Here is a 22,778-nt window from a genome sequence, read left to right on the forward strand (position 1 = left end):
GGTCACTACAATACAACATTAATTCAACTCGATATTTGTTCACTTGAATTTCACTTTGAATGCTTGGATATTCTCAATGGGTGAATACAAAAATGTATAATAATAATTAAAATAAAATAAAATACACCGAAGTTTTCTCAGGGCGGGCCAATGAGTAAACTGGGCGGGCCTGGGCCCGCCCTGGCCCTATGGTGGCTACGCCACTGGGTTGAATACTTGCATTTTTATTTTATACATAATGATGTGTTAATAAGACTGTTCATTATATACTGAAAATAAGGGGGGAATATGCTGATTTGGCATCCACAAAAACAATTTGTCACCTGCTTGGAAATGTGGACACCCTTTAAGCTATTTCCATAGTTTTTGCATTTCTCCACTGTTTTTTTTTATCAATAGGAATATGATCATATACATTATATAAGTCTATAAATCAATCCATCTGATGAAATGATGTTTCTGGACAATGGATCTGAGTTTGTATGAGCGTAATGCTTTATGTTGTACCAGGAAGAAAGCTGAGCGGGTAGGATAAGGGCAGTCCTCTCAGGAAACTACACTACGACGTATAGACTGAAGTTATGACTTTAATATGGCAGATAAGGGTCCGTTTTTAACTTCATGTATCATTTTCTACTTATCGATCGGGGCTGCAATATTTCAAATTCTCGAAGAGCCAAACTGGAAAACAGCCAGAGACGAGTATATCGAACAAAAGAAAATCATTTTGAAGAAATATACCTGCTTAACAGCGGAAAGTCTGGATGAGATTTTGGAGGTATGAAACGTGTTTTAATAGCAGTTTATGACAGGAGATTAACATGACTGAGATAAGTAGGCAAATGTGTACGTAACTTTTCGCGGTGATTGACCAACTATACATGTATAGTTGAAAGCATGTAGCCTATGCTTTTGTTAGTCACATTAAGATATCAAATACAATACATGTGAACAAATCACAGATGTTAACAGCTTAATTTGCCATATTAGACCTTTTATTTAGCCTTGAGGGGTGAAAGAGAAGCTTTTCGAATTTACATGTCAGGACACACCAGAACCTGTTTTACCTGATTTAACAACAAAACAACCGTATGCTGGCCAAAGCAACCTGTAGCCTAACTATAAAACCACTTCAATGTTTTTCATGTCATGTTCATTTGTGTTAAAGCCGAATTTCACAGGACATTTTTGCGAGCACTCTTGGTTTTAAACAGCACAGTGAGCGTGAATGAGCATGTCTTTCTCCTCCACACATATTTGAATGTTTGTTAAGGGTGTGTCCGCTTTAATGCAGCTCGGAATTTGTGAAGTTGATATTTTTGAATAAGCCATTGTAAACGTTTTCAATAAGTTTGTTTATGGTGTTCTTAAGTTAAAGTAGTTGCTGTGTCAACTGTCTCAGATAGTGTCAGATGCTGCAGGCCAAGGTGTGACCATAACTGGGGACAAACAGCGGAACACCTGGGACTGGGGTAACTCTGTCATCTTTGCTGCCACCATTGTCACCACCATAGGTTTGTATGACACTGACAGTATTTGATAAAAAAAAACGAATCCTTGTTTTATGTAAACATATTGCACTAAAAGCAGTTAAATATTAAATATTTGGCAACAGAATAAGTATTGTATACACCTCGCATTATTTATTTATTAACTCACTTTATGTGCCAGAGAGAAGTGTATTAGTCGATCTTAATGCAACACATAAAGACAGACAACATGTAATACTTCCATAATTCTTAATACTGTGTGGTGAGGTAAGGTATTGTGAACATAAGTCATAAACACCCCAAAACCTTTGTCAACTCTTGAAATTGTCTTGAAGATTTATCAGGAATTGAGAAAACATTAGCCCTGATTAATGAATTACTAACATCAAGACAATGACACTATTGTGCTGTAATTATTTGCAAATGATCAAACTGTGATCTTCCTGCAAAATGAATACTAAGCTAATTAAAAACACTAAAGAAGGATACCAAGTAGGCATTTTTCTTTTAACCTGACAACCCCCATTTTATAATTGTATCCTTAATGCTTTATTTCCCATCTGTAAATGATTGACAAATGACCTAACCATTAATGAAGTCTAGATGTGTGTGTTAATATTAACTCCTGTATTCCACAGGTTATGGTAATGTTGCTCCTAAGACTCAAGGTGGTCGTGTGTTCTGCATCCTGTATGGTCTGTGTGGGATCCCCCTGTGTCTGGTATGGATAAGCCAGCTGGGTTCATTCTTTGGAGACCGGGCCAAACGTCTGTCCCAGGTTTTAATCCACAAAAAGGTTTCAGTGGTAAGAATTTAAATGAAAGCTGGAGTTGGGGTTTTTCTGAACACTGTTAATAAAAGGGTGTTATATTGTGTTATTTTAACATGAAGATCTAATGTGTTTTTTTCTCCCTTCCATTAGAAAAAGGTCCAATTCACCTGCACAGCCTTATTCCTATTATGGGGGCTGGTCGTGCACCTGGTGATCCCTCCATTTGTTTTTATGTCTATTGAAGGATGGAGCTACCTGGAGGGCCTTTACTTCTCTTTTATCACACTCACAACAGTTGGTTTTGGAGATTATGTGGCAGGTAGGTTTACGTTAGCATAATGTACGTTTTCATTTAAGTTAAGGTTTCTCTGAGGTTATTTGTGGTTCTAAACGTTTTGGTTTGTTAAGTCCTATGAAAAAAATGTCCACTGGCTCTCATTTCAGGTGTAAATCCAAACATAGAATATCCCAGGCTGTACAGAGTGTTTGCAGAGTTATGGATCTACATGGGCCTGGCCTGGCTGTCTCTATTCTTCAGCTGGAATGTCCACATGGTAGTGAAAGCTCACAAAGTGTTTAAGAAAAGAAGGCACAGGCACCGACACTTCTATGATCTGGAACCCGAGCCTGTCGAGGAGAAGCACAATCCAGAATTAAAGCGCTCTGTTATTGACATCTTTAACTTCCTATCAGAGGAGGAGGAAGACTACAGCACTGTCATCAAGGGAATTGGAACCACAGCAAATAAAACACTGCCTGCATACAACATAAATCGCTCTAAGAGCTGCAGCGACATCTTGGCCAACAACATCCAGACCCTGGATCACTCGCCACGTCACAGACGCATGCTGAGCATCAGTGAAGTGTTCATAAATGCTATTGCTGTTGTGGACAAAAGCAAACACGAAGCGCGTCCTTTAATACAAGATGGCAACAGAGAAACTGAACCTGCACAATGTGTGAGTGCAGATAAGGAGGAGGAAAGTTGTGCATTAGAAGGTGATGGCATATTCTTCACTATACCCTTGACAAATACTACGGAAGAGGAAATTGTGCAGCATCCTCATGGTGGAGGGACTAGATTTACAATAGCTAAGGTAGTAGAGGAAAATTAGGTTATGGACAAAGAAGAAAAAGGATAAAATATATTTTCTCATAACTTCTTATACCTTTAACATTATTGTGGAATCAATCAGTCTGTGTTGTTCAAAAGACCATACTATAAAATTATAAAAAATACTGTCCTGTATCACGAAACAAACTGCATTTTGTGAAAATTATACTTAATGTTATACGGTTTCTTTCTTCACAACGAGCCAGTGTCTGTGTTAGGTAAAATAAAACCATTTTGCAAATTGTGAATCAAGATTTTATTTTTGTATCCCATGTCCATCCAAATCCTTTCTTACAACATTAATTTCCTTAAAAATCATTAGATACAAAGTAGACAAATTATTTTAAATCACAATACAGGGCTTTGTGGAAAACAGATCCAATTAGCAACTTTCCCTCAAAGGGAGCTGCTACACTGGAGCCGACGAGCACATGGCCGTCATCACCGTACTCCAGGCTCATCACTGGTTTCTCTGAGAGAATGTTCTTGATCCGGATGACCTGGAAGAAACAGAATTAAAAATGATAAGGCAAATTCAAATAAAAATGCTAAAATATTGTTTGATTAAAAAGCTAAACATATGCCCACTTGTTTGTAGCCTTTATTTAACCAGGTGAAAAATCCCATTGAGATCAACGATTTCTTTTTCAAGGGAGACCTGCGGTACATTGGTTACACATAAAAACAACAAAAAACAAAAAGGACATCTTACCTCAGAGCCGGCCAAATCTTCAGGGTCATACTTCGCCAACTTCTGCCCATTTGGATGACAACCAAGCCAAATGTCACCTGTTCTGTGGTCCACCTCGATGTTATCACACAGTGACCCAACAGCTACAGACTGGTTGGAAACATCACAAACAATTCATTGATCATTAAATATCCATCCTCCTGAAATACAGATACAAAGGGAGGAATGTGGATGTATAAATAATGTTTTTAAGGATTATGTTACAATACAAGCACAGTTAAAGTTAATTTTTGGATATGCACTTTAATTACTTTCTTGCTAGAAGTAATATGTAAAGATGGAAACTACTAAAAACTGGAAAGAGCAAGCCCAACACAAAATCCACTTACTAATACTAACATGTCCAAAGCGAAGGGGTACAACATTTTAACAATTTAAGGTTTTACTGGGAGAGTTCTAGTTTTAATATTAAGCTTAGCTAAAAGGCTGCTAGCTGTAGTATGGGTCTACTATCAGTAAGACACAAATTAGAGTATTTCCAAAAATGAACATTTCATCTAATTGTTTTCAATAGAAAAAAAGAAAACACTGTATTACCTTTAGAAACCTTAATTGTTCCCCTTGTTGTCTTTCATAAACCTTGATGTCATGGCCAACAATATCTGAAACATAAATATACCTGCGCAACAGAAAATATTCATGTTTTATTATTTTAGCTTTGCAAAGGGAACATATTGCTGTGGAAATACATTCAGTTTTAAAAACAAGCAGATGCAGTGACTGCTGAGATGAATTGAGAATAACCGTTTGTCAGGTGATATGTTGATGCCATTTGCAGCCAGAAAGCCATTGGCTGCCACCTTCACTTCCTCAGGGCTGTAATAGATCACCTCACACATGGGGTAATCCAGGATGAGAGTCAAAAAGTGGAGCACATCACTGGCAAAGTAGTGATCATTTGTGGCGTAGAAGCTCTCTTTTCCGACTGCAAGAATGTCATTTACACTGAAAGACACAATTAATGAGATAAAACGCTTCAATAGATTGTCAAATGTAAAAGGTGTGATACTGTTAAAGATTGATCGCACAGTACATACCTGTGGAGTAGGGGGTGGGCTATAGTTTTTAAGTGCACAAGTGTGTCTTCCTGAACAAGATGAAAGATCTCAACTTGGCTTTTGTGTTCCGGGTGATTGACAACAAACAGGTAAACAGAGTCATCTGCAAACAAACAGAAATGTGTTGTCATTACTTCCCTCTTTTACTTTTACAGTGCAACAATTTCCATTTATTTCTGACCTCACAGAATGCTGAAATTAAGTACAAAAAATGAAGCTTAACATTTCCGTCATATGATTTAGTGACACTTGAGGTTATTATGAACACAGTAGCAGGGTTTAACACCACAGATTCCAGAAAAGGTTTTATAGACAGATTTCTGATTAACGATTACAGTCAACTGAGGAGAGTTTCTTGTGGCTGCTTCAAAATAAAAGGTATTCGTCCAGTCTTTTAATGTGAGACAACAACAGTGTGGAATGTTGGGTTACTTAAAGGCCGGGACTAAAGGCAGCTCTGATAAGGAGTGAACAGTTAAGTGTAAAACCAATAAGATCAAAGTACAAATAGTATCACTGGATTACATACTGCATTCCTGCTAATCAAATCCCCTGGTGTACAGTTTAACCCTTCTGAATGGCAGTCTCCACTACTACCAAAAGAAATGTATAAAAACAATTTACTAAATGAATGCATTAAACTATTATTGCAGGAGAAATGCAGGATTAAAATAGCCACAGAAATCTGGTTTTAATTCATGAAAATAAGTAAAGAAACGTCCAATTTGCAACTATGCTAAGTTTAGTTTAATGGTTCAGTTGGCAGGGACCATGTACAAAAAGAACATACATCTCAAAGAGATAAGATGCTTTGTACAAGATTATAGGAGTTTGCTAATTTCCATCTCAAGTCAAAAACCTTTGGTAAAAGCTAAGCAGCTAGTATTAAGCTCCTTGACAAACTGTATTTCCTTTCCTTTTTCTTTTTTTTTTAAACATTGCATACAATGAAACGACAAAAGGGTCCTCCAGAGCATTGAATGTAATATACATCATTATAAAACTAACAGTTTTTTTATACACTATTTCATGTTGCCTTTAATGTTCTTGAACAGAACAAACAGAATACCTGAGACTCACTTTCAGTCCATTTCACTTGGTTAGCATTAGATGAATGCTTGTCATAACAACAGTACCCTAAGGACATCTTTGAAGTGAAGAACTGGTACTTTATTTGTCTCTTCTAATTTGTGTCTTTTTGATAGTTTTTCCTGTCTTCTTTAGCTTTTTTTGCAACATTTTCCACTTAGATAAAATCATAGGATATGAATTTACAAATGAGAGATGATGAAAGCTCAACCTTAATGTTAACATTGATTTGACAGTTCTGATCATTTCATGCACATCATTTATTAAATTTTTTGTAAGATTTTGCACATGATTTGTGCTTTACCTGCTTCATCAGTGTATACACTAATGCCATGTGGGTTGAAAGAGTTTAGGTCCAGCTCTCCTTTGATCTGCAGCTCGACTGGAGTTGGCTTCGGGTGCAGCAAATCTAAAATGTAAATCTTCCCTGGTTCATCGGAGAACGAAGGAAGTCCAGGATATTTCAACCCCTGAGTGAAAACACAGCATGTAAGATGTTGGTGCAGAGCGGACATTTTTCCTGAGTAGGTATTTACTTAAAGAAATATGCAAACAAACTGGTATTCATAACCTTTGTTAAGAAAGTTGACCTATGCTTTCACATTTCTTAAAGCAAACTTGAGTATATGCAGTGTTTAAGATTCATGCAACAAAGCTACAATTTTGATAACCTACTGTGCTTAGAAAGGCCAGACCGTCTTTCAGTATTGTGATATCCTCTGCCCCATATTCTGCACAAAACAAAATAAAATGTGTTATCTTTTTCACTGATTTAATTTTACAACCCTGGCATTACAGCTGACACTTGACCTACTGCAGGAAACTGGGACTTTAAACTCTTTATGTATGCTCACATTTGGCATACAAGCTGTCTAAGTACGGAAATGCATTTAAACAGAACATTTCTGACCGTGTAAATGTCCAAATTAAGACAATGAAATTCAAATAAAGTTATCTTACCAATATTCTTCAAATATTGACAGTTGAGGTGTTTCACAGGCATTTCCCTTGAAGCAAGCATCATTTCACTGCAGAGAAAAGTTAAAAATGACAAAGCTTTTCATAGGCAAACAAAGCAGAATCTGCAAGTCTAGCAGGGCTTGGTTACAGATTTTCCCTTCCTGATTGATCTTTTCTTTCTGGATTAAGCAACAGTTGTCAACATTGGAAATAAGTACAACTAAACCTCTATTATACCTCCAAATGTGGTCTCTAATCAAAATTAAAAAGTACTTACTTTAGTTTAAGGAATTTGTATCCAATGAAAGCTGCAAAGGCAGCAACAACAGCAGCCAGTACTTTCTTCATGGCTGCCAGGATTGCAAACAGACTCTCTGTGCATATAAAGGTCACACAGGAAGAGGTGCAGGGTGCAATTACATAGACACACCAAAGTATGGAAGCAAACAAGAGACAGAAGTATTTGAATTTTATCAGACACCAAATTTATAGCATTGAAAATAATTACTTTGAAAATCTAAATAAAAAGTAGAGGCTTGAAAAGTAAGTTATTAGTGAATGCTTTAAAGACCTGACTTTCTTGTGGGTGGTAGAACTACATGGGTTTTTACAAAAAACAATGAAAATACTGTTTATTAACCATAATTTAATCTTGCTGATTGATATACAGTGATTTTGTGCACAGTACTTTGTCTGGAAACGGTGTTGCAAAACCTTTTTTCTTCACACTGCGCATTTATTGAACCACAAAGAAAACTAAAGTTGAAGCATGACTGTCATATGGATTGTATCATTAATCTCTTTATTCAAATATACAAAACATTAACAAATATGAAAGCAGTCGGTAACATACAGTGCATTTGTGTGCAGTTAGGTGACCCGGGTTAAATATAATTTTCATGATAGAGAGGTAAGCAAATGTAAAAAAAAGAAAGTTAAGTTTGATTTACAATATATTGTTTTCCAAATACCTTTTCACAGTAATACGAGTATCTGGGACGTTCAGTAATTTTGGTTTTGTGTCTACTTTTAAACATGCTTACCCAGTGCTCATTGCTATAAAATCATGTAAACACAATTAATGTATCTTAGCTACATCTTAGCTAGTTGATCTTCGGCCTACTCCAAATCACAGCACAAGGTTTTATGGAAAACTGTTCCAATGAGCAACTTTTTCCCATAGGTAGCTGCTACAGAGGAGCCCATGATCACATTGCCGTCGTCCTCGTACACCTGAGTCACCACTGGCTGATCTGAATGAATGTTCTTGATTTGAATTACCTGAATAAAACAAAATCATGAGAAAGAAAGAAATTAAACGAGATGAATATGTGTGAATAGACGGATCTGCTGTTTAGGTAATGAGAGTATTTTTTTCTGTTCTTGTAATGTTGTCAGGCATAATGTACTTTCTAGTCAAAGTGAATGTACAAACCTCCGATCCAGGCGGGTCTGTTGGGTCAAACCTCAGAGCTTTCATTGCATTAGGATGACAGCCTAACCACAGGTCACCAGTTACAGCGTCCACTTCTACGTTGTCACAAAGTGAACCCACAGCCACAGCCTGGTGGAGTATCATAGACAAGGTTAGGATTAATAATGCATCTTGGTGTCATATATCCTTCAATAACTAATTTATCTTCAAATCAATTTGATTTTGGACTTCTCTCCTTTATTGTTTAGCATCAGTGTGCGTGGTTTTATGCAGCTCTTAAATCATGTTACATGAAGAATCATTTCTATATCTGACTCCTGTTACTTGTATTTCAAAGTAAAGACAGTTTAAATGAAAATCTGTTGGTGGCCCCAATACATTCTGAATGTACTATGAACTAGAGCTGAGCATTCATTACAATTAGCATTACTGTTTGATTTGTCAACATTTTTACTAAAAACTAAAGCACAAGTGTCTTGGTCTAATAATAGCAAAAACAAATAGTATTTGATGATAATAATTGATCAGTGGGAAAAACTTTAATATTTTACCTTCACTTGGACCAATGCATTGTCTTCTTTCCGCTCCAACACGTGCACATTGTGGTCAAATAGATCTACCACATATACATGCCTACAAATAAAAAATAATATTAAATTAAGAAAGCAAGCCATTGAAAGCATGAATGACCAAATGCATAGCCCAGGATATAAGTCTTACCTTTTGTCTGGTGAGATATTAATGCCATTTGCAAAGTAATATCCCTCAGAGACCACTTTCACTTCCTCAGGACTGTAGTACACAACATTAGTCCAGGGCTGAAGAAGAAGAATCTCCACCAAAGTTTTAAGTAATTCATTGGTAAAGTAGTGATCATTGGTCGCATAGAAGCTTTCCACTCCCACTGCCACAATATCGTTTACACTTGAAAAGAAAATCAGAACAGAATTTAGTTTTTAAATATACAATAATTCATAACGTTTTTAAATAACTGTTATAATAACTAAGGATAGTTTGACAAATGTTTTTGCATAATGACCTCATCTACATATTCAGTACATTTTAAGTGCAGTTCATGTCATACCTGTGGAGAAGTTCATGTTTTATGGTTTTCAGATGCACCAGTGAGTGGTCGTCCCTGACAAAGTGGAATATTTCTACTTGGCTTTTGTGTTCAGGATGATTAACGACAAACAGGTATATTGCGTCATCTGATGAGAAACAAGAAAGCATTGTAAATAAAAAAGCAGGCAACCAAACTTAAAAGTGTGAGTGAGTATGTGTGTAAAAGTAGAGGGACAAGCATGGCTTAAGACTACCCTTATTTTAGAAATGAATCAGAATCACATCTCTAGATATTCCTTACAAATCACAACATAATGTCAAGCAACTAAATACAATCTGTTCTTTGTAGTTTTTCAGGCAGCTGAACTGTACTTATTTTACTATCTTAAAATTTATTTAAAAGTGTGCTATTAAAGGTAGGGTAGGTAAGTTTGAGAAACCGGCTCGAGATCGCTAGAATTTGAAAATACACAACCGGAGAAAATCTGCCACTTCCTTATAGAGCCCCTCCTCCAACACACACGAACTCGCACATGACCAATGAGGGCACGAGATAAGTTTGTGCACAGATGGAAGGCTGACAGGCAGGTAGGCCATCCAGTTATTTTAGCCGGGCCGGCTAAAATGATTGGTCGTACTTTTTACAGTATTACGGCTTTCACAGATGACATTTTTTTTATGGATTTTTTGTCAAAGCACTTAAGATATTCATTGCTATCGGGATGTTAAGAGCATTCCATGGAATATAACAAAAAGTGTATCTCGAGCCGGTTTCTCAAACTTACCTACCTTTAATGTGTACCTGTTGATAATATGAATGTTGTTGAATCTGGATTCAAAGGCAGTAGAAAGCCACCGTTTGCCCTTAAGGGACTTTCTTGTAGAGACTTGTTTGTGTGGCAAGTGTACAATCACACATAGTGCTTTTACCACTGGGATCGGTGTATAAACTGATGCCATGAGGGTTGAATGACTCCAGATCAAAGTTTCTTGGCATGCGCAGCTCCACTGGTTTCATCCGAGGATTTGTCATATCAAGACAGAAGATCTTTCCTGTCGCATCTGTGGATGGAAGTCCGGGATACTTCAGGCCCTTAAAATATATATAAATATGATATTATGCAGTGTTGGAAAAGGTGAAAAAGTCCGGCTTCGGGTCACATTTTAAGGCCTAACTCTTATATAAAAATGGTTTGTCCTAAATAACAAATTTCTGCAGTTTAAGAAATGCTAGCCATGTATCCTATATTTAAGAGAATCCCTGATAGAGCAGGTGATTGTTATTGAAAGTGTGATGGGAAAAATACTGCATTGCTTCACTGCTTTGTCCTTGTGTAGCCATGGCTTACCAGTGTAATGATTCTGTTTGTTTGTGTGGGTAAACTCAATATGAACTAACTTTTTTTTGTCATGTGAATTGAATATCTTTGTTATGGGCTGTTGAGTAGACAAATTGCAAACCAACTCTTCGAGACTGTGATGGAAATGTTTCACGATATCCTTACATTTTATAGACTCAATTATGTATATATGATTCGAGGATAAGTTTGGCATTTTAATCGCTTATGAAAATAATGGTGTGTTGCATCACTAATGAATAACAATGCATGTCATGGAGGCTATTCAAAAGCTTGAACATTTGACATTAAAACAATAAGATTATGTCACACGTGTTAACGGTTCTGATGACTGACATTTTGTTAGAGAGTCTGGTCAGAGGGCTTTTTTGTTGACAAGGCTGCAATTCACATACTTACACTGCTGATAAACGCCAGCCCGTCCCCAGTGATCGTTATATCCTCTGAGCCATGATCTGAAAGTAAAGTACCGAGAGTTGCACTGTTAACTTTTGCTTATTTTTGTATAAAAAATGTTGCTACATTTTCTTATGGTATAACTTACCTATATGTTTAAGTAAGACACAGTTGGGGAGGTGCTTTTGGGCCAACTCCCTTGAAGCGAAGGTCCTTTTCCTGCAATGTTATAAAGCAAACGTTAGCCTTGGTCAGGTGGTAAATAAAAACCGTAAACTTCCATGCTAAAAACATCGTAACAAACTCCGAAACATTTCGACATTAACGGAGTTGCTTTGCATCGTACCTTAGGTTTAGGATCCTCTGACCGAGCACCAACGCTAAGGCAGCTATTACAATCGAGATCAAACCTATCTTACCCATTTTGGAGAAAATAAACTTTAAAATGCCACACCACTGTCCCACTACTGCAGCAGCCGAGGCGTGTCCCAACTGGAGCAACTGATGCGGCCTTCACTGACTATTGGAAATATGTGTCTCCATCTTACATATAGTTAATATGTTACATTGTTACATTCACATTAATACATTGACATTTGAAAACGTATTGCGCAGCTGCAGGGGAAATGTAGCCTTGTGGTATCTCTTTATTCATAAGATAGAGTGCAGGACATTTCAAAGGAAATAATTCATCCAAAGCACTTGAACAAGAGAAGTTTTTAGTGTCTGCATTTCCAACACTATAAAAGCACCGGAATTGCCGAATGTTTGAATCTAACTACTTCCGTTGCCAAAGTGCTGCTAAAACAGCTTTAGATAACATATTATAAAATATGTTTTGTGTGATCAGTTTTCATATGCTGTTAGTTTGAGTCTTGTAGTATTGTACTTTGTGGGATAGCACATGCAATTATGTCCTTGTGAATGAGTGAATCTGTTTTTACCTGACTTTACCTGCAAAGTTGTAACATAACTGACATTTGACCCCAGGCCCTTCTGCAAAGATAATAGCTGGAGTCATCTACTGAATGTATGATTTGTGTTTTTGCCAAACATCTTGAACTCGGATCGGTTTTATAGGTCCTGCCTTTTTTTTCTTCCTAAAATGATCTCAGCACATACTCACCACAAGTTGGCCAGCACTTGACAGACACAGGCTAAGCTCCACATTGGTTTCATTGCAGTTGTTTCTTTTTAAAGAGCTTTGTAAAAAAAACAAAAAAAATATGCTTTCATATTTCAAAAGAAAAAGGTACAAGTGATTAAGGACAAATGCATTGCAGTCATTGTTTAAATTTAAATGTATGAACATGTAAAAGGTTGCGAAATTAACTATGAATAAACTTTCTCTAAGTAATTTGGTGCCAACATTGTCATCAACTAAATGTGTCTTATTGGGATACACTGACTACACTGCTCTGCTTTTAATTCACTCGTATGTGACAAGTCACCAGACGGTATACTCAATAACATGTAGTGTCTGCAAGCCCTGTTTAAATTGTTTATTTTTGAAGTTGTTTTTGTAGGTGATGACTCCTCCCAACATAAAACAAAAAGTTACAAAATTGTCTATGTAATCAAAATCATGTGTAAGAGACTTCATAAAAAACAAACATGAACACATACATACACATATAGAAGTGAAAGTAACATAAAATTGGCAAACTATTGACCCTGTGATACTCAGCATTGGGTGCATGCAACCTGACAGTAACTGTAGAATATCTACAAAAGTCCAATTAAAGAATTATAGCATCTAACAACTTCAAAACACCAACAACTCCTGCACATTACATCGTGTGCAACCAGCGAGCACTGTTAGGTGGGGGACACCAGATTCCCGACTCTTGTTTTGTGAAGTCTTGTCAAGGTTCACAGTGTAATACAGCAGGATCCCCATCAAACAGTTTCAAGCAAGACTGTATATTTGGAACATACAAAATAAATTTTATTATCCATTCTCTTCATGTCTACATCTTATTAGAGTTTCTAGACAATGGCATTGTCAAATAACACACCCAAATTAATTCTAATAATCCTGACAGGTGCAACAATACATTTCTGTCAAGTCCAGGTGTCAAAATATAACTGAATGTGAAAAGCAATTTTTAAATCTTCTTCTTTGTTATTTTTCAACATAAAAAGGGGAGCCGTGGCAGGACATGGCCATGAGCACACATAAACACGGGAGAGGAAGTGGCTTCAGGGTTGAGCCCCGGTGGCTGCAGGGACTTGTGTGGCCAGGGTGTTGGGAGCAGAGATGACGGGAGATCCAGCAATGTTAGCCAGTGGCTGTGAGGAGGACATTGAGGTGATTCCTAGGAGAGACAGCGGGCTCATTAATCATTTAGTAATGGTTTACACATTTATATGACATCTCAAGTTAGAGATAAAACGTTGATTGAAGTCAAAGAAACTGTCAGATTGTGAAGTAACATTTCATAAAACATGTACAACTGAATTTCCCCACGGGGATTAATAAAGGTCCATCTTATCTTATCTTACATTTCCTTGGCTGCAAAGAGTTTTTTCCCTCTCATTTGAAGAAAGATTATAGTTTTAGCTTGTTATGCTACTTTCAATAATCTAAATGCATAAGGACAACTTAAACGATTAGTCAATGGACAGAAAAATTATTACTAACTACTGTGGTGGAAATCAGATAGAGATCAGATTCAACAAATTGTCTTTATAAGTTTATTTAGAAGAAAAAACCAATGCAATGGGGTTCAATCACTCAATTCTGAAGTGAATTGCACCAAGCATGAGTCGCCACACATTATATTGTACAATCATTCAGCCTTGTGACTCCTTGAGAGAACAGGCGAAGATAAGTTGGCTTGAGTTGATAATGGAAACACTACAAGGTGATAAGCAGAACTAGTTTGAGCTGGCAAAAACAAAGAAACAATTGGTGGGTCAGGCAAGGCTACTTCTTCATCTGCAAATAGCTTATAAAGAGAAACAGAGCATGGATCATATACAAATCAGATCATCTTAAAGTCAGATGATCTGGTTTTTCCTGTTGTTGATTGGACAGACAGTTGGTACTTTGTTTCAAATGAATTCCTCAGTTATTACATTTCCATTATTACATATTCTCAGTACATTAGCATTATACTATTTTGATTAACAGTTTTCAACCTCTTGAATGTGGAAAATTCCTGCTTTACTCCGTTTCATATCATATAACACTAAATATGATTGGGATTTTGGATGACAAAACATGGCATTAAAAGATGGACTTTAGAAACTGGGATGTTTATTTTTCTCTATTTTTGACCAAATGATAAATCACAAATAATCGACATTAAATATATCGATAATGGAAATAATCCTCAATTGCAGCCATACTTATATGAGTTATAACTTAACCTAAATAGACAGATTATGAGAATTATTTGTGTTTTCCTGTGCAGTATTACTTACCAGCCATCATACTTGAGGAGCTGACTGGTGTTGAGCTTGCAGCCATCCCTCCAGGAGTGGCCCCTCTTCCCTGATCTTTAACGATGGGATCTGTGAATAAAAAGTGGATTTGAGTGCCTCATGAACCAAAAACACGTGTTGACACATGAAGCCACTTAATGTAGTGCGCTCAGATTTTGAGACCATTTTCTCAAGCAAGACATGAAGACATGGTAATAAAAAATAGATGGGAAATAAACGTACAGAAGTAGGGGTGATCCATGGCCTCTCTAGCCGTGAGGCGGGCTTGATGATCGTAGCGCAGCAGTTTGTCCAGGAAGTCGAGAGCCTCCGTGCTGACCAGGTGCTGGTTCTCGCTGTGCACAAACCTCTCCCATCTTTTGCGGGAGTGTCTATAGAGAAAAAACCAAGGGATTAAGTGCTAATTGATGTTGATACTTTGCCGAGGTCAAACAGCTCCAATGTTTTACCTTCCAAGAATGTCATTGAACCGTGGGTCCAATTCAATGTTGTACTTGTCAATGTAGTCGTACAGGTCCTCGGTGCCAAGTACCTTTGCGATCCGCACCAGCTGCAAGTTAGAAGAGGCATCATTTAACATTAGAAGTAGGCATTTGGTAAATCCTTTGAAGGGCATTAAGGTGCATGGAATCCATTGCAGTTTATAGTGTACTGTACTAGTGTGTAGGTGGTGGGTTTGTAGCGATACATGATGTCAATAAAGAGGTGATTAATGGAGACTAATCCTATAGGAATAAAGACCTTGCTAAATTAACAATGAGCATGTTTCATTGAATATCTTTACAGTTTGATCAAATGTATTTATTAAGGGCAACTTTATAATTATTTAAGTTATATAGGAATTTTGAATATATATACACATACACCCAATAAAGGGCAATAATTACAATTGTACGGTTCCATCTCTGAGCACAGTTTTGAAGTTGTACAAAATAATTAGTTCAGTTAATGTAATATTAAATCAACAGTTGATTGTTTATCAGTAGAACATAAACACTATTTCAACCAGTGTCATACAGGGTTGAAAAGGAACAAAACAAAGAGGCATGGAACAAACTGGAAATGCTGTGTTCAGTGTTAGTGTATATGGGGAGAGCCCACAAGACAACCGACACCATACATGGGAGTAAAATGTGTTACGACCCATGTCCACTGTTACACCCCTTTAATATTTGGTGCACCAAACTCTCAAAAAGATTATAACAAATGTCTACACTGGCTCAATAACTGTGTAGATGACTTTAAGAAGGATATAAATCCCCAGGTGCTCCATCAGAGCTGCTACACGTCATATGTCTAGTTTTCGAAGAATGTTTTACTCTGTGAAACTGATAAAACAGTTTGTATTGATTCAATGATGAAAGAAATACAGACACTGCTCTCTTTAGGCCACAGATGTATGAACATATACAAAAAATACCTTATTCTACATACCTGATCGTAGTTGTCATGACCGTGGAAGAAAGGCTCCTTTCTGAAGATCATGCTGGCGAGCATGCAACCCAAACTCCACATGTCCAAGCTGTAGTCATACATCTATAAATAAGATAAAGAGTTAAAATGTTTGAACTGACTCCATGGCTGCATTTAACAAAAGTAAAAAACAATTGTCTCTTCTTTAATACTTTAAATTGTCATTTTGACAGACTACATGCATAGAACAGTGTAGGAGGCTCACCTGGTAGTCTACCAGCAGTTCAGGTCCTTTGAAGTACCTGGATGCCACTCTGACGTTGTATTCCTGGTTTGGGTGGTAGAATTCTGCCAAACCCCAATCGATTAGGCGGAGCTGGAGGATTATAAAAAACAATAAACGTGAATATATATTTCATTCTTTTTATGCGTTTAGCCGGTGACACAGTAAAGAAGACGAAACATGATCAGAATAAAAAATGGTCAGCATGTGAGACAATACCTTTCTGTGTTCGTGATCAATCATTACATTGTGTGGCTTGACATCTCTGTGCATAATCCCCATACTGTGGCAGTAATCCAGAGCCTTTCAGAGAAAAAGAAGAAGGAGATATACGTTGAGAATAAATACTTAATGTTAAACTGATATAACGTTTCTGGCAATTTGCAAACAACTAACGCAGTCCATAAAATTGAGGGAAAACTAAGTGCAAAAGCCGTTTCTTACCTTTAGGATTTCGTACATGTAGAACCGTATGTCAAAGTCAGATAGGGTTTGATACAATTGCTGTAAAAAAAATAAGATGCATGAGCCATTTAAAAACAAAAATAATAATAATATTAGCATATCTAAAATGATGCACTGGGTTTTACCTTGAAATCTGTATTGTTCACATGTTCAAAGACCAGAGCAGGGGTTCGGGACTGAAAGGACAAAGACAAATAAATGTATGCATTAAAACCTTGTACCTACAGTATTATACATGTACTAAATTGTTACAGTGCAAAAAGGGAGATAAAAATTACCACAGGATCCTTGACGATATCTAACAGTGAGATGATATTTGGGCCACCCCTCAGATTCTCCAGGATCTTTATTTCTCTCTTAATTTTCTTTTTTTTGACCGGCTGTGAACAAATATAATCTTGTTAGTAAATTAACTAGAGGTGATAAATATTACAACTATGACCGTTCAATTATCAGGATACTCAATTGATTATTTCCATACCTTCAGTATTTTGACGACCACTTTTTCATTGTTTGTGATGTTTATGGCTTCAAATACTTCACTATATTTGCCTCTCCCTAGTTTTCTGACTAGCTGATAGTCGTCTTGGTTCCTAAAAAAAACAAAAACACGATCAATAACGATGACATGGCTTACCTAACAAAGCAAAACAAAACAAAACCAACTAAAGAACTAACTATTTCCCTTTGACTTACCCCCATTCAACAACATGGGACTCATAGTCCCAATATTCCCTAGGTCTCTGTGTGTTCACATCAGGGTAAACTCGAGAGCGGCTTGGGACAGGGCCAGACATATTCTACACAGGATCTTCTCTTAATCTCCTAAAACAAAATAGATAATATAAACAAATTGAGTTACATATAATCACACATTCCGTATACAACAGATCAAGCCAATTAAATAACATTTAGTCTACTGGTTAGCACTAGAGGACATCCTATAACTACACAAAGGTGATACGGTACTTTAATTATAAGGCAACACGATACCTGGGAGGTTCCCTCCAGGATGATGGTGATAGATGAATTGAAACAGGAGCAGTTGAGATGCCTTTATGGTAAGAAAGCTACATGGGCACACAGATATAAAAAGAGACCATTAGCATTCTACAGTCAAACCAATAATACAAACACATATTAAGTATTTAAACTGAGAAATGCTAATCAAAGCAAACCGATACATATCAATATTTTAATTAACATGGAAATGTTTCCCCTCCAATTTCACAGGATGTTGATTTGAGTTTCAAATGAAACTGCAGATGTTTCATGTGAAAGGCAATAGGTAGTTAATGAAAATACAACAAATGCTATTTTAATAACACAGGTATAACAGGTTTATTGAGAATATATATTATTACACATGTTAGTGTCCAAATAATGTTGCGTATGAAATATAGAGACCTGAATGTTAAATGGGGGCATCCAACCAGTCTAATCAGGAGGTACAGGGCTCAATACAGTCATCACTGGGGGCTACACCAAGGCAGTATCTCCTGATGAAAAAAAAAAAGTAGGTTGATTAAAATCAATGCTGTCAATTAAGCAAACACGAACAAACTATGTGAGCTATCTATGTATGCCAGCCAATCAGCTCGTAGGGCTACATTCGATTAATGGGTTTAATAAAGTAATCTAATCGAAAAATGGTTACTCCGGTATAAGACACTGGTTCAGTTGTAGCTAGTTCGCCCGCTAAATAGTTTAATGAAAAGGTGAGTGTACGCAGAAACCCTCTGTGGCCCAGGGCCTGTACAAGTGCAGTGAAGCTAGCTGCTAGCTCTTAGGCAACCGGGCAGCTGGTCGGGCTGCTAGCTAGTTAGCATTAGCTCGCCAACAGCAGAGGGAAAAGCCGGTTGGAAAGTCACAACTATATTGCGGCTAAATGATGGGACTATAACGGAAATAGTTAAACGTCACGCGTCCAAAAAGGTCAAATAATCATTATAGGGGCTATTATTGACGTACAGCTAAACAGCCAGCCTCGAGAAATATATTTTCTAAAGCTAGAAAGTGCTAAGCTAACAGGCTAGGGGAGTGAATAGCCTGCTGGCTGGCGAGGCAACTGACTGACAACGCCTTGAAAAAACCTCCTAAAAACACCGTGATCGAGCAGTAAAAGGGCACCGCGGTTGTGTTACATGTTCACAGCTTTTCGACACGTATAAAACACTCAAAAGCAGTTCCCTACCTACGACGATTTGTGGTTAAATAACACGATTACCTCTCAGCGTTGTTGGGACGTCAATATGGCGATGCTTGGGATCAAGAGCTTAGTGCGAACAGCCTTTCCCGCAGAGGGCGCTCTCCCTTTTTTCTCTTTCATGGGGGAGACTGTAGCACCCTCTGCCACCAACAGGTCTGCACAGAGGCAGAAACTTTTATCTGCATGCGTCTGTAGGCATGTGTGTTTTCGGCTACATCTCAAATGTTTAGTCAGTGGATCTGATTTGTATAGCCACACGAAGTGTTCATTTCCACACGCAACATGCGCCATTAACCACCTCTCTGGCCCTGCAAAGATTGTTAGGGGCAGTCAGATATGATTCAGTAGGAGTAGGCCTATAAGTCGCATGGTTAATATAGTAGTGTAGTTGAGAAGCCTGGAGCAGGCATACACACAAGACTGCAATTCAAATAATTGTGTAACTTGTGTAAACTGCTTTTAATCACTGCGTTATTGTGCTCTCCATTTCAGGATGTTTCTATCAAGAGGCAATTCTATGGACTGATGCTCAGTCAAGGGCTTGGGCCTGTTTTTGAAAAGCTCTTTGTTTGGGTTCACTGTTTAAATGGACAATGGTAAAACAGTGATGGAAAACAATGCATGTTGTGTGGCATCATTTAAAAGGCTACCTCAGTCATAGAAAAAGCCTGGGGCATTTTCCTGAAGAACCCACCAGTAATCAACACATAATGGAGGGAAAGACGACTCCATGAGTTTGAATGTTGAGAACATTTGTTTCCATCTTGATTTGAGATAATGAGATAATGGACCCCTGTAAATTATTTCTGTAGCCAAATTGTTACTTCTCTGCCTGGAAGTCATGCGCTGTTAGACAAACCGAAAAGGTCTTTGACTACTATATCTGTTACATCTTTTTAGCATCTATAATTAACTTGGAGTGGAGACCTATTAAAAGTAAAAATTCAGGATAAGCGGTAGTTCAAAACAGTACTCTTGCCGACAAACAGTGGATACAGCTGAGGACCAAAGTCAACAATGAAGCTGTAAATTGTTTTTTTATAATATAATTAATGTATTTTTCATCAAATCCGTCAATGAAATATATTTCAATTACCAGCTGAAATTGACATAGCTATACAAATCCACATAAACATGTATTTCAACCTTGAATTGATTGCAGTCTTATTCGTTTCAGCTTAATGTGTCTACTTCTTTCATTTGCAACTATGGTGCTTACTGCCCCAATCAGAGGTAAACCAACTTGAATGGAGAACAAATTACCTCGTTTTGTGTTTATTTCACTTTTGTAAACATTTCAGATTGCTTAAACAGGACGTCAGAATGATAGATATTGTATCTTTCTTTCTCTCTTTTCAAGCGCGAAGAGAAAAAGGGTTAAGCAATCTATATGGTGAGATTACTTTTGTCAACTTTACTGTTTGTTCTTTTTTACGAGCAAAATAGTCAGATTACTGCTTTTTGAAACAAGGTAAATAGCTGCTTATACTACTGTTGCAAAAATGATATTCAATAACTTGTTCATTATTCTTCTCTTAGATACACTTGGCACAACTACCGAAAAGGCCATTCCTGCAAATACAACAGGTGTGTGATTCAAAATGTTGCTTTCAGGTACAATCAGATAGTTTCAGTTTTAAAACAGGAAGGCCTTGTCTCACCAGATCCTCAAAGTACTTTTTGTTCCCTATCGTAAATGCGAATTTCAAAGACCAGGCACACAAAAACCAAACAGAGACATATGGTATTTGTGAAGCTTTGTCATTGAGATATATCTTCAGGGTGTACTGCAGAAAGCACCTTTGACACTATTTGGTTGTTACCATAAAAACACCCTGGTGATTATAATCATGTTTTGTTTCATGTTTGCAGAATACCCTACACCTAAGAACGAGCAAGAGTCTGAAGGTACATGTTTTTCCTTTTTGTTGATGAAAGAAATACACAGTAAAGTACAGTTATTAGCACTATATATGTGTATTTATAAGTACGTTTGTTTTAAACGTGGTATTACACATGCCTCATATGTGGCAACACAGCTCCTGATTATTGGAACTTGTCACATCTTTATTTTTACATAGCTGCAAACTCAGTCACAGAAAGGTCTGAGGCTAAATCTACAGCGAGTTATGGCAGCAATGGATTTACAGGTATGTGCATGGGCTTCCCAATGTCTGTTATTTGTTTTACTCTATATATATAATTAAGATGTAACAATAAAAGGAATCTTGAATGTTATGTACACAATTACGCAGAAGTTGTAGCAATAACTTTGACTCTTCCCAGATGCATTAAAAGGCCTTGACAGTGATGTGACCAAGATTCCCAAAGCTGAGGAGAAATACGCAGCACCATCGGGGGATAAAACCAATGTGGGGTCAATGGATCTGAGCAGCGTGCCGGTTCAGGGGAGCAGGGAACAAAGTGGGCCACTCGAGAAACAAAAAGCAAGCGGTGAGGAAGGAGTGATGGTGGAGGCTCAGGAGGTTGAACATTTGTCAGGAAAACCAGTTGTTCGTTTGAGTAAAGACAGAGTGACTGGTAGTGTCCAAAAAAAGGCAACACCAGGAAGAGTTCATGGGTTGAATGGGATGCTGGCTCCAGGTCCAGGCAGAGTACCGCTGGATTGGGATAGTTTGGAGTACCACAATGGCAGACCTGCTCCAGTGGGCATCAGAGGAGATCCAGACTATGACGGTAAGACCCTGCGCTTATTGAACAAGATGTGCTTTTCCAAGAATTATCCTCTGAACAATTAAAGGGTGAAGAATTGTTTTGTAATATTCCTACAGAAACCAGAGAGTTTATGAGCCATGAAATGTATCCAATAGGTAAGAGGAGTTTTCTTCCACAAGTGAATATTGTAAAAACATTGTTTATAACTGATTTATACAGAGCTTTCATGAAAGAATGGTAATTTCTTATGTATGCTTTAGTTCCTCCAGAGCAGAGCCCCAGTACCTTCGCTGTTCCAGCAAAGATCAGAGCCACCGTATGATCAGAGGTGTGTTTGCAATGCATTTTAATGAGACAAATGCATTTAATTTAGTATGTCATCCCTGTCTAATTATTAGACATTTGTTTTTTATAGATCTTGCTTTGTCATTCTGGTATGTATTGTTGAATACCAATTGTTTTTCTCTATTTTTCCAGATTCTATTTCTTCCTAATAATGAGTCAGGGGCTGCCATCTGTTGAGTCATAGGAGGCAGACTGGCTGTTTCCCAATTCGGGGGCTTTTTCATCCAAATGTAGATGTTTTTCCTTCTTTTTTTCTTAAATAAATAAACAGGTTTAAAAAAACAAAACGTGTTAGACTTACTAGAAACTGGTCAAAACTGCTACAGCATGATATTTGGTTGAAGATTGTAGTTTACATTTTAAATCTAAATGTACTGAAAATGTGTCTTTTGTCAGATCCCTGTATTTGTTAACTGTCATGTGAAGATGTGAATATAATCGTGTGAAAT

General features: G+C 37.3%; 5 protein-coding genes across 5 annotated transcripts; 2 read left to right on the forward strand and 3 right to left on the reverse strand.

Moving 5' to 3' along the window:
- Positions 1 to 497: 497 nt before the first annotated feature.
- On the forward strand, positions 498 to 3,624 carry kcnk5b (potassium channel, subfamily K, member 5b). Its single transcript, XM_034128136.1, has 5 exons — positions 498 to 778; positions 1,403 to 1,514; positions 2,129 to 2,295; positions 2,413 to 2,581; positions 2,707 to 3,624. Exons 1-5 carry the CDS (start codon positions 593 to 595, stop codon positions 3,375 to 3,377), a joined length of 1,305 nt encoding a protein of 434 aa, XP_033984027.1. The 5' UTR covers positions 498 to 592; the 3' UTR covers positions 3,378 to 3,624.
- Positions 3,621 to 7,606, reverse strand: LOC117480709 (serum paraoxonase/arylesterase 2-like). Its single transcript, XM_034128137.1, has 9 exons — positions 7,512 to 7,606; positions 7,235 to 7,302; positions 6,950 to 7,005; positions 6,579 to 6,744; positions 5,165 to 5,288; positions 4,872 to 5,072; positions 4,665 to 4,746; positions 4,089 to 4,217; positions 3,621 to 3,876 (listed from the first exon to the last, which is right to left on the reverse strand). Exons 1-9 carry the CDS (start codon positions 7,580 to 7,582, stop codon positions 3,715 to 3,717), a joined length of 1,059 nt encoding a protein of 352 aa, XP_033984028.1. The 5' UTR covers positions 7,583 to 7,606; the 3' UTR covers positions 3,621 to 3,714.
- A 407-nt stretch (positions 7,607 to 8,013) lies between these two features.
- LOC117480722 (serum paraoxonase/arylesterase 2-like) lies at positions 8,014 to 12,015 on the reverse strand. The gene is made up of 9 exons (XM_034128154.1): positions 11,835 to 12,015; positions 11,637 to 11,707; positions 11,492 to 11,547; positions 10,665 to 10,827; positions 9,754 to 9,880; positions 9,390 to 9,593; positions 9,221 to 9,302; positions 8,670 to 8,798; positions 8,014 to 8,515 (listed from the first exon to the last, which is right to left on the reverse strand). Exons 1-9 carry the CDS (start codon positions 11,909 to 11,911, stop codon positions 8,354 to 8,356), a joined length of 1,071 nt encoding a protein of 356 aa, XP_033984045.1. The 5' UTR covers positions 11,912 to 12,015; the 3' UTR covers positions 8,014 to 8,353.
- A 960-nt stretch (positions 12,016 to 12,975) lies between these two features.
- Positions 12,976 to 19,447, reverse strand: LOC117480521 (casein kinase II subunit alpha-like). Its single transcript, XM_034127864.1, has 15 exons — positions 19,327 to 19,447; positions 18,507 to 18,598; positions 18,093 to 18,169; positions 17,796 to 17,924; positions 17,581 to 17,692; positions 17,378 to 17,479; positions 17,225 to 17,275; positions 17,079 to 17,138; positions 16,854 to 16,937; positions 16,617 to 16,727; positions 16,373 to 16,474; positions 15,388 to 15,488; positions 15,161 to 15,309; positions 14,918 to 15,007; positions 12,976 to 13,806 (listed from the first exon to the last, which is right to left on the reverse strand). The coding sequence occupies exons 4-15, from the start codon at positions 17,894 to 17,896 to the stop codon at positions 13,691 to 13,693; spliced, it is 1,179 nt and encodes a 392-aa protein (XP_033983755.1). The 5' UTR covers positions 17,897 to 17,924; positions 18,093 to 18,169; positions 18,507 to 18,598; positions 19,327 to 19,447; the 3' UTR covers positions 12,976 to 13,690.
- A 1,039-nt stretch (positions 19,448 to 20,486) lies between these two features.
- LOC117480467 lies at positions 20,487 to 22,743 on the forward strand. Its single transcript, XM_034127800.1, has 9 exons — positions 20,487 to 20,541; positions 20,669 to 20,701; positions 20,848 to 20,895; positions 21,181 to 21,216; positions 21,390 to 21,458; positions 21,595 to 22,005; positions 22,101 to 22,139; positions 22,245 to 22,312; positions 22,462 to 22,743. Exons 1-8 carry the CDS (start codon positions 20,490 to 20,492, stop codon positions 22,304 to 22,306), a joined length of 750 nt encoding a protein of 249 aa, XP_033983691.1. The 5' UTR covers positions 20,487 to 20,489; the 3' UTR covers positions 22,307 to 22,312; positions 22,462 to 22,743.
- The last annotated feature ends 35 nt before the right edge of the window (positions 22,744 to 22,778 follow it).

This window comes from Trematomus bernacchii, unplaced genomic scaffold (genome assembly GCF_902827165.1).
Source record: "Trematomus bernacchii unplaced genomic scaffold, fTreBer1.1, whole genome shotgun sequence".
NCBI lineage: Eukaryota > Metazoa > Chordata > Actinopteri > Perciformes > Nototheniidae > Trematomus > Trematomus bernacchii.

What these genes read in the sequence shown, in the direction of transcription:
- kcnk5b (XM_034128136.1), top strand. Translation starts at nt 593, where the DNA reads ATGGCAGATAAGGGTCCGTTTTTAACTTCATGTATCATTTTCTACTTA. An exon ending in TCCACAAAAAGGTTTCAGTG is followed by an intron (nt 2,296 to 2,412) that starts GTAAGAATTTAA and finishes CCCTTCCATTAG; the next exon opens with AAAAAGGTCCAATTCACCTG. An exon ending in TTTTGGAGATTATGTGGCAG is followed by an intron (nt 2,582 to 2,706) that starts GTAGGTTTACGT and finishes CTCTCATTTCAG; the next exon opens with GTGTAAATCCAAACATAGAA.
- LOC117480709 (XM_034128137.1), bottom strand. Translation starts at nt 7,582, where the DNA reads ATGAAGAAAGTACTGGCTGCTGTTGTTGCTGCCTTTGCAGCTTTCATT. An exon ending in TACAAATTCCTTAAACTAAA is followed by an intron (nt 7,303 to 7,511) that starts GTAAGTACTTTT and finishes TTTTCTCTGCAG; the next exon opens with TGAAATGATGCTTGCTTCAA. An exon ending in TGTATACACTGATGAAGCAG is followed by an intron (nt 5,289 to 6,578) that starts GTAAAGCACAAA and finishes GTTTGTTTGCAG; the next exon opens with ATGACTCTGTTTACCTGTTT.
- LOC117480722 (XM_034128154.1), bottom strand. Translation starts at nt 11,911, where the DNA reads ATGGGTAAGATAGGTTTGATCTCGATTGTAATAGCTGCCTTAGCGTTG. An exon ending in TGTCTTACTTAAACATATAG is followed by an intron (nt 11,548 to 11,636) that starts GTAAGTTATACC and finishes CTTTACTTTCAG; the next exon opens with ATCATGGCTCAGAGGATATA. An exon ending in AAACATGAACTTCTCCACAG is followed by an intron (nt 9,594 to 9,753) that starts GTATGACATGAA and finishes TTTCTTTTCAAG; the next exon opens with TGTAAACGATATTGTGGCAG.
- LOC117480521 (XM_034127864.1), bottom strand. Translation starts at nt 17,896, where the DNA reads ATGTCTGGCCCTGTCCCAAGCCGCTCTCGAGTTTACCCTGATGTGAAC. An exon ending in ATATCGTCAAGGATCCTGTG is followed by an intron (nt 17,276 to 17,377) that starts GTAATTTTTATC and finishes TTGTCCTTTCAG; the next exon opens with TCCCGAACCCCTGCTCTGGT. An exon ending in GTCATGACAACTACGATCAG is followed by an intron (nt 15,489 to 16,372) that starts GTATGTAGAATA and finishes TCTAACTTGCAG; the next exon opens with CTGGTGCGGATCGCAAAGGT.
- LOC117480467 (XM_034127800.1), top strand. Translation starts at nt 20,490, where the DNA reads ATGTGTCTACTTCTTTCATTTGCAACTATGGTGCTTACTGCCCCAATC. An exon ending in GAACGAGCAAGAGTCTGAAG is followed by an intron (nt 21,217 to 21,389) that starts GTACATGTTTTT and finishes ATTTTTACATAG; the next exon opens with CTGCAAACTCAGTCACAGAA. An exon ending in CCATGAAATGTATCCAATAG is followed by an intron (nt 22,140 to 22,244) that starts GTAAGAGGAGTT and finishes TGTATGCTTTAG; the next exon opens with TTCCTCCAGAGCAGAGCCCC.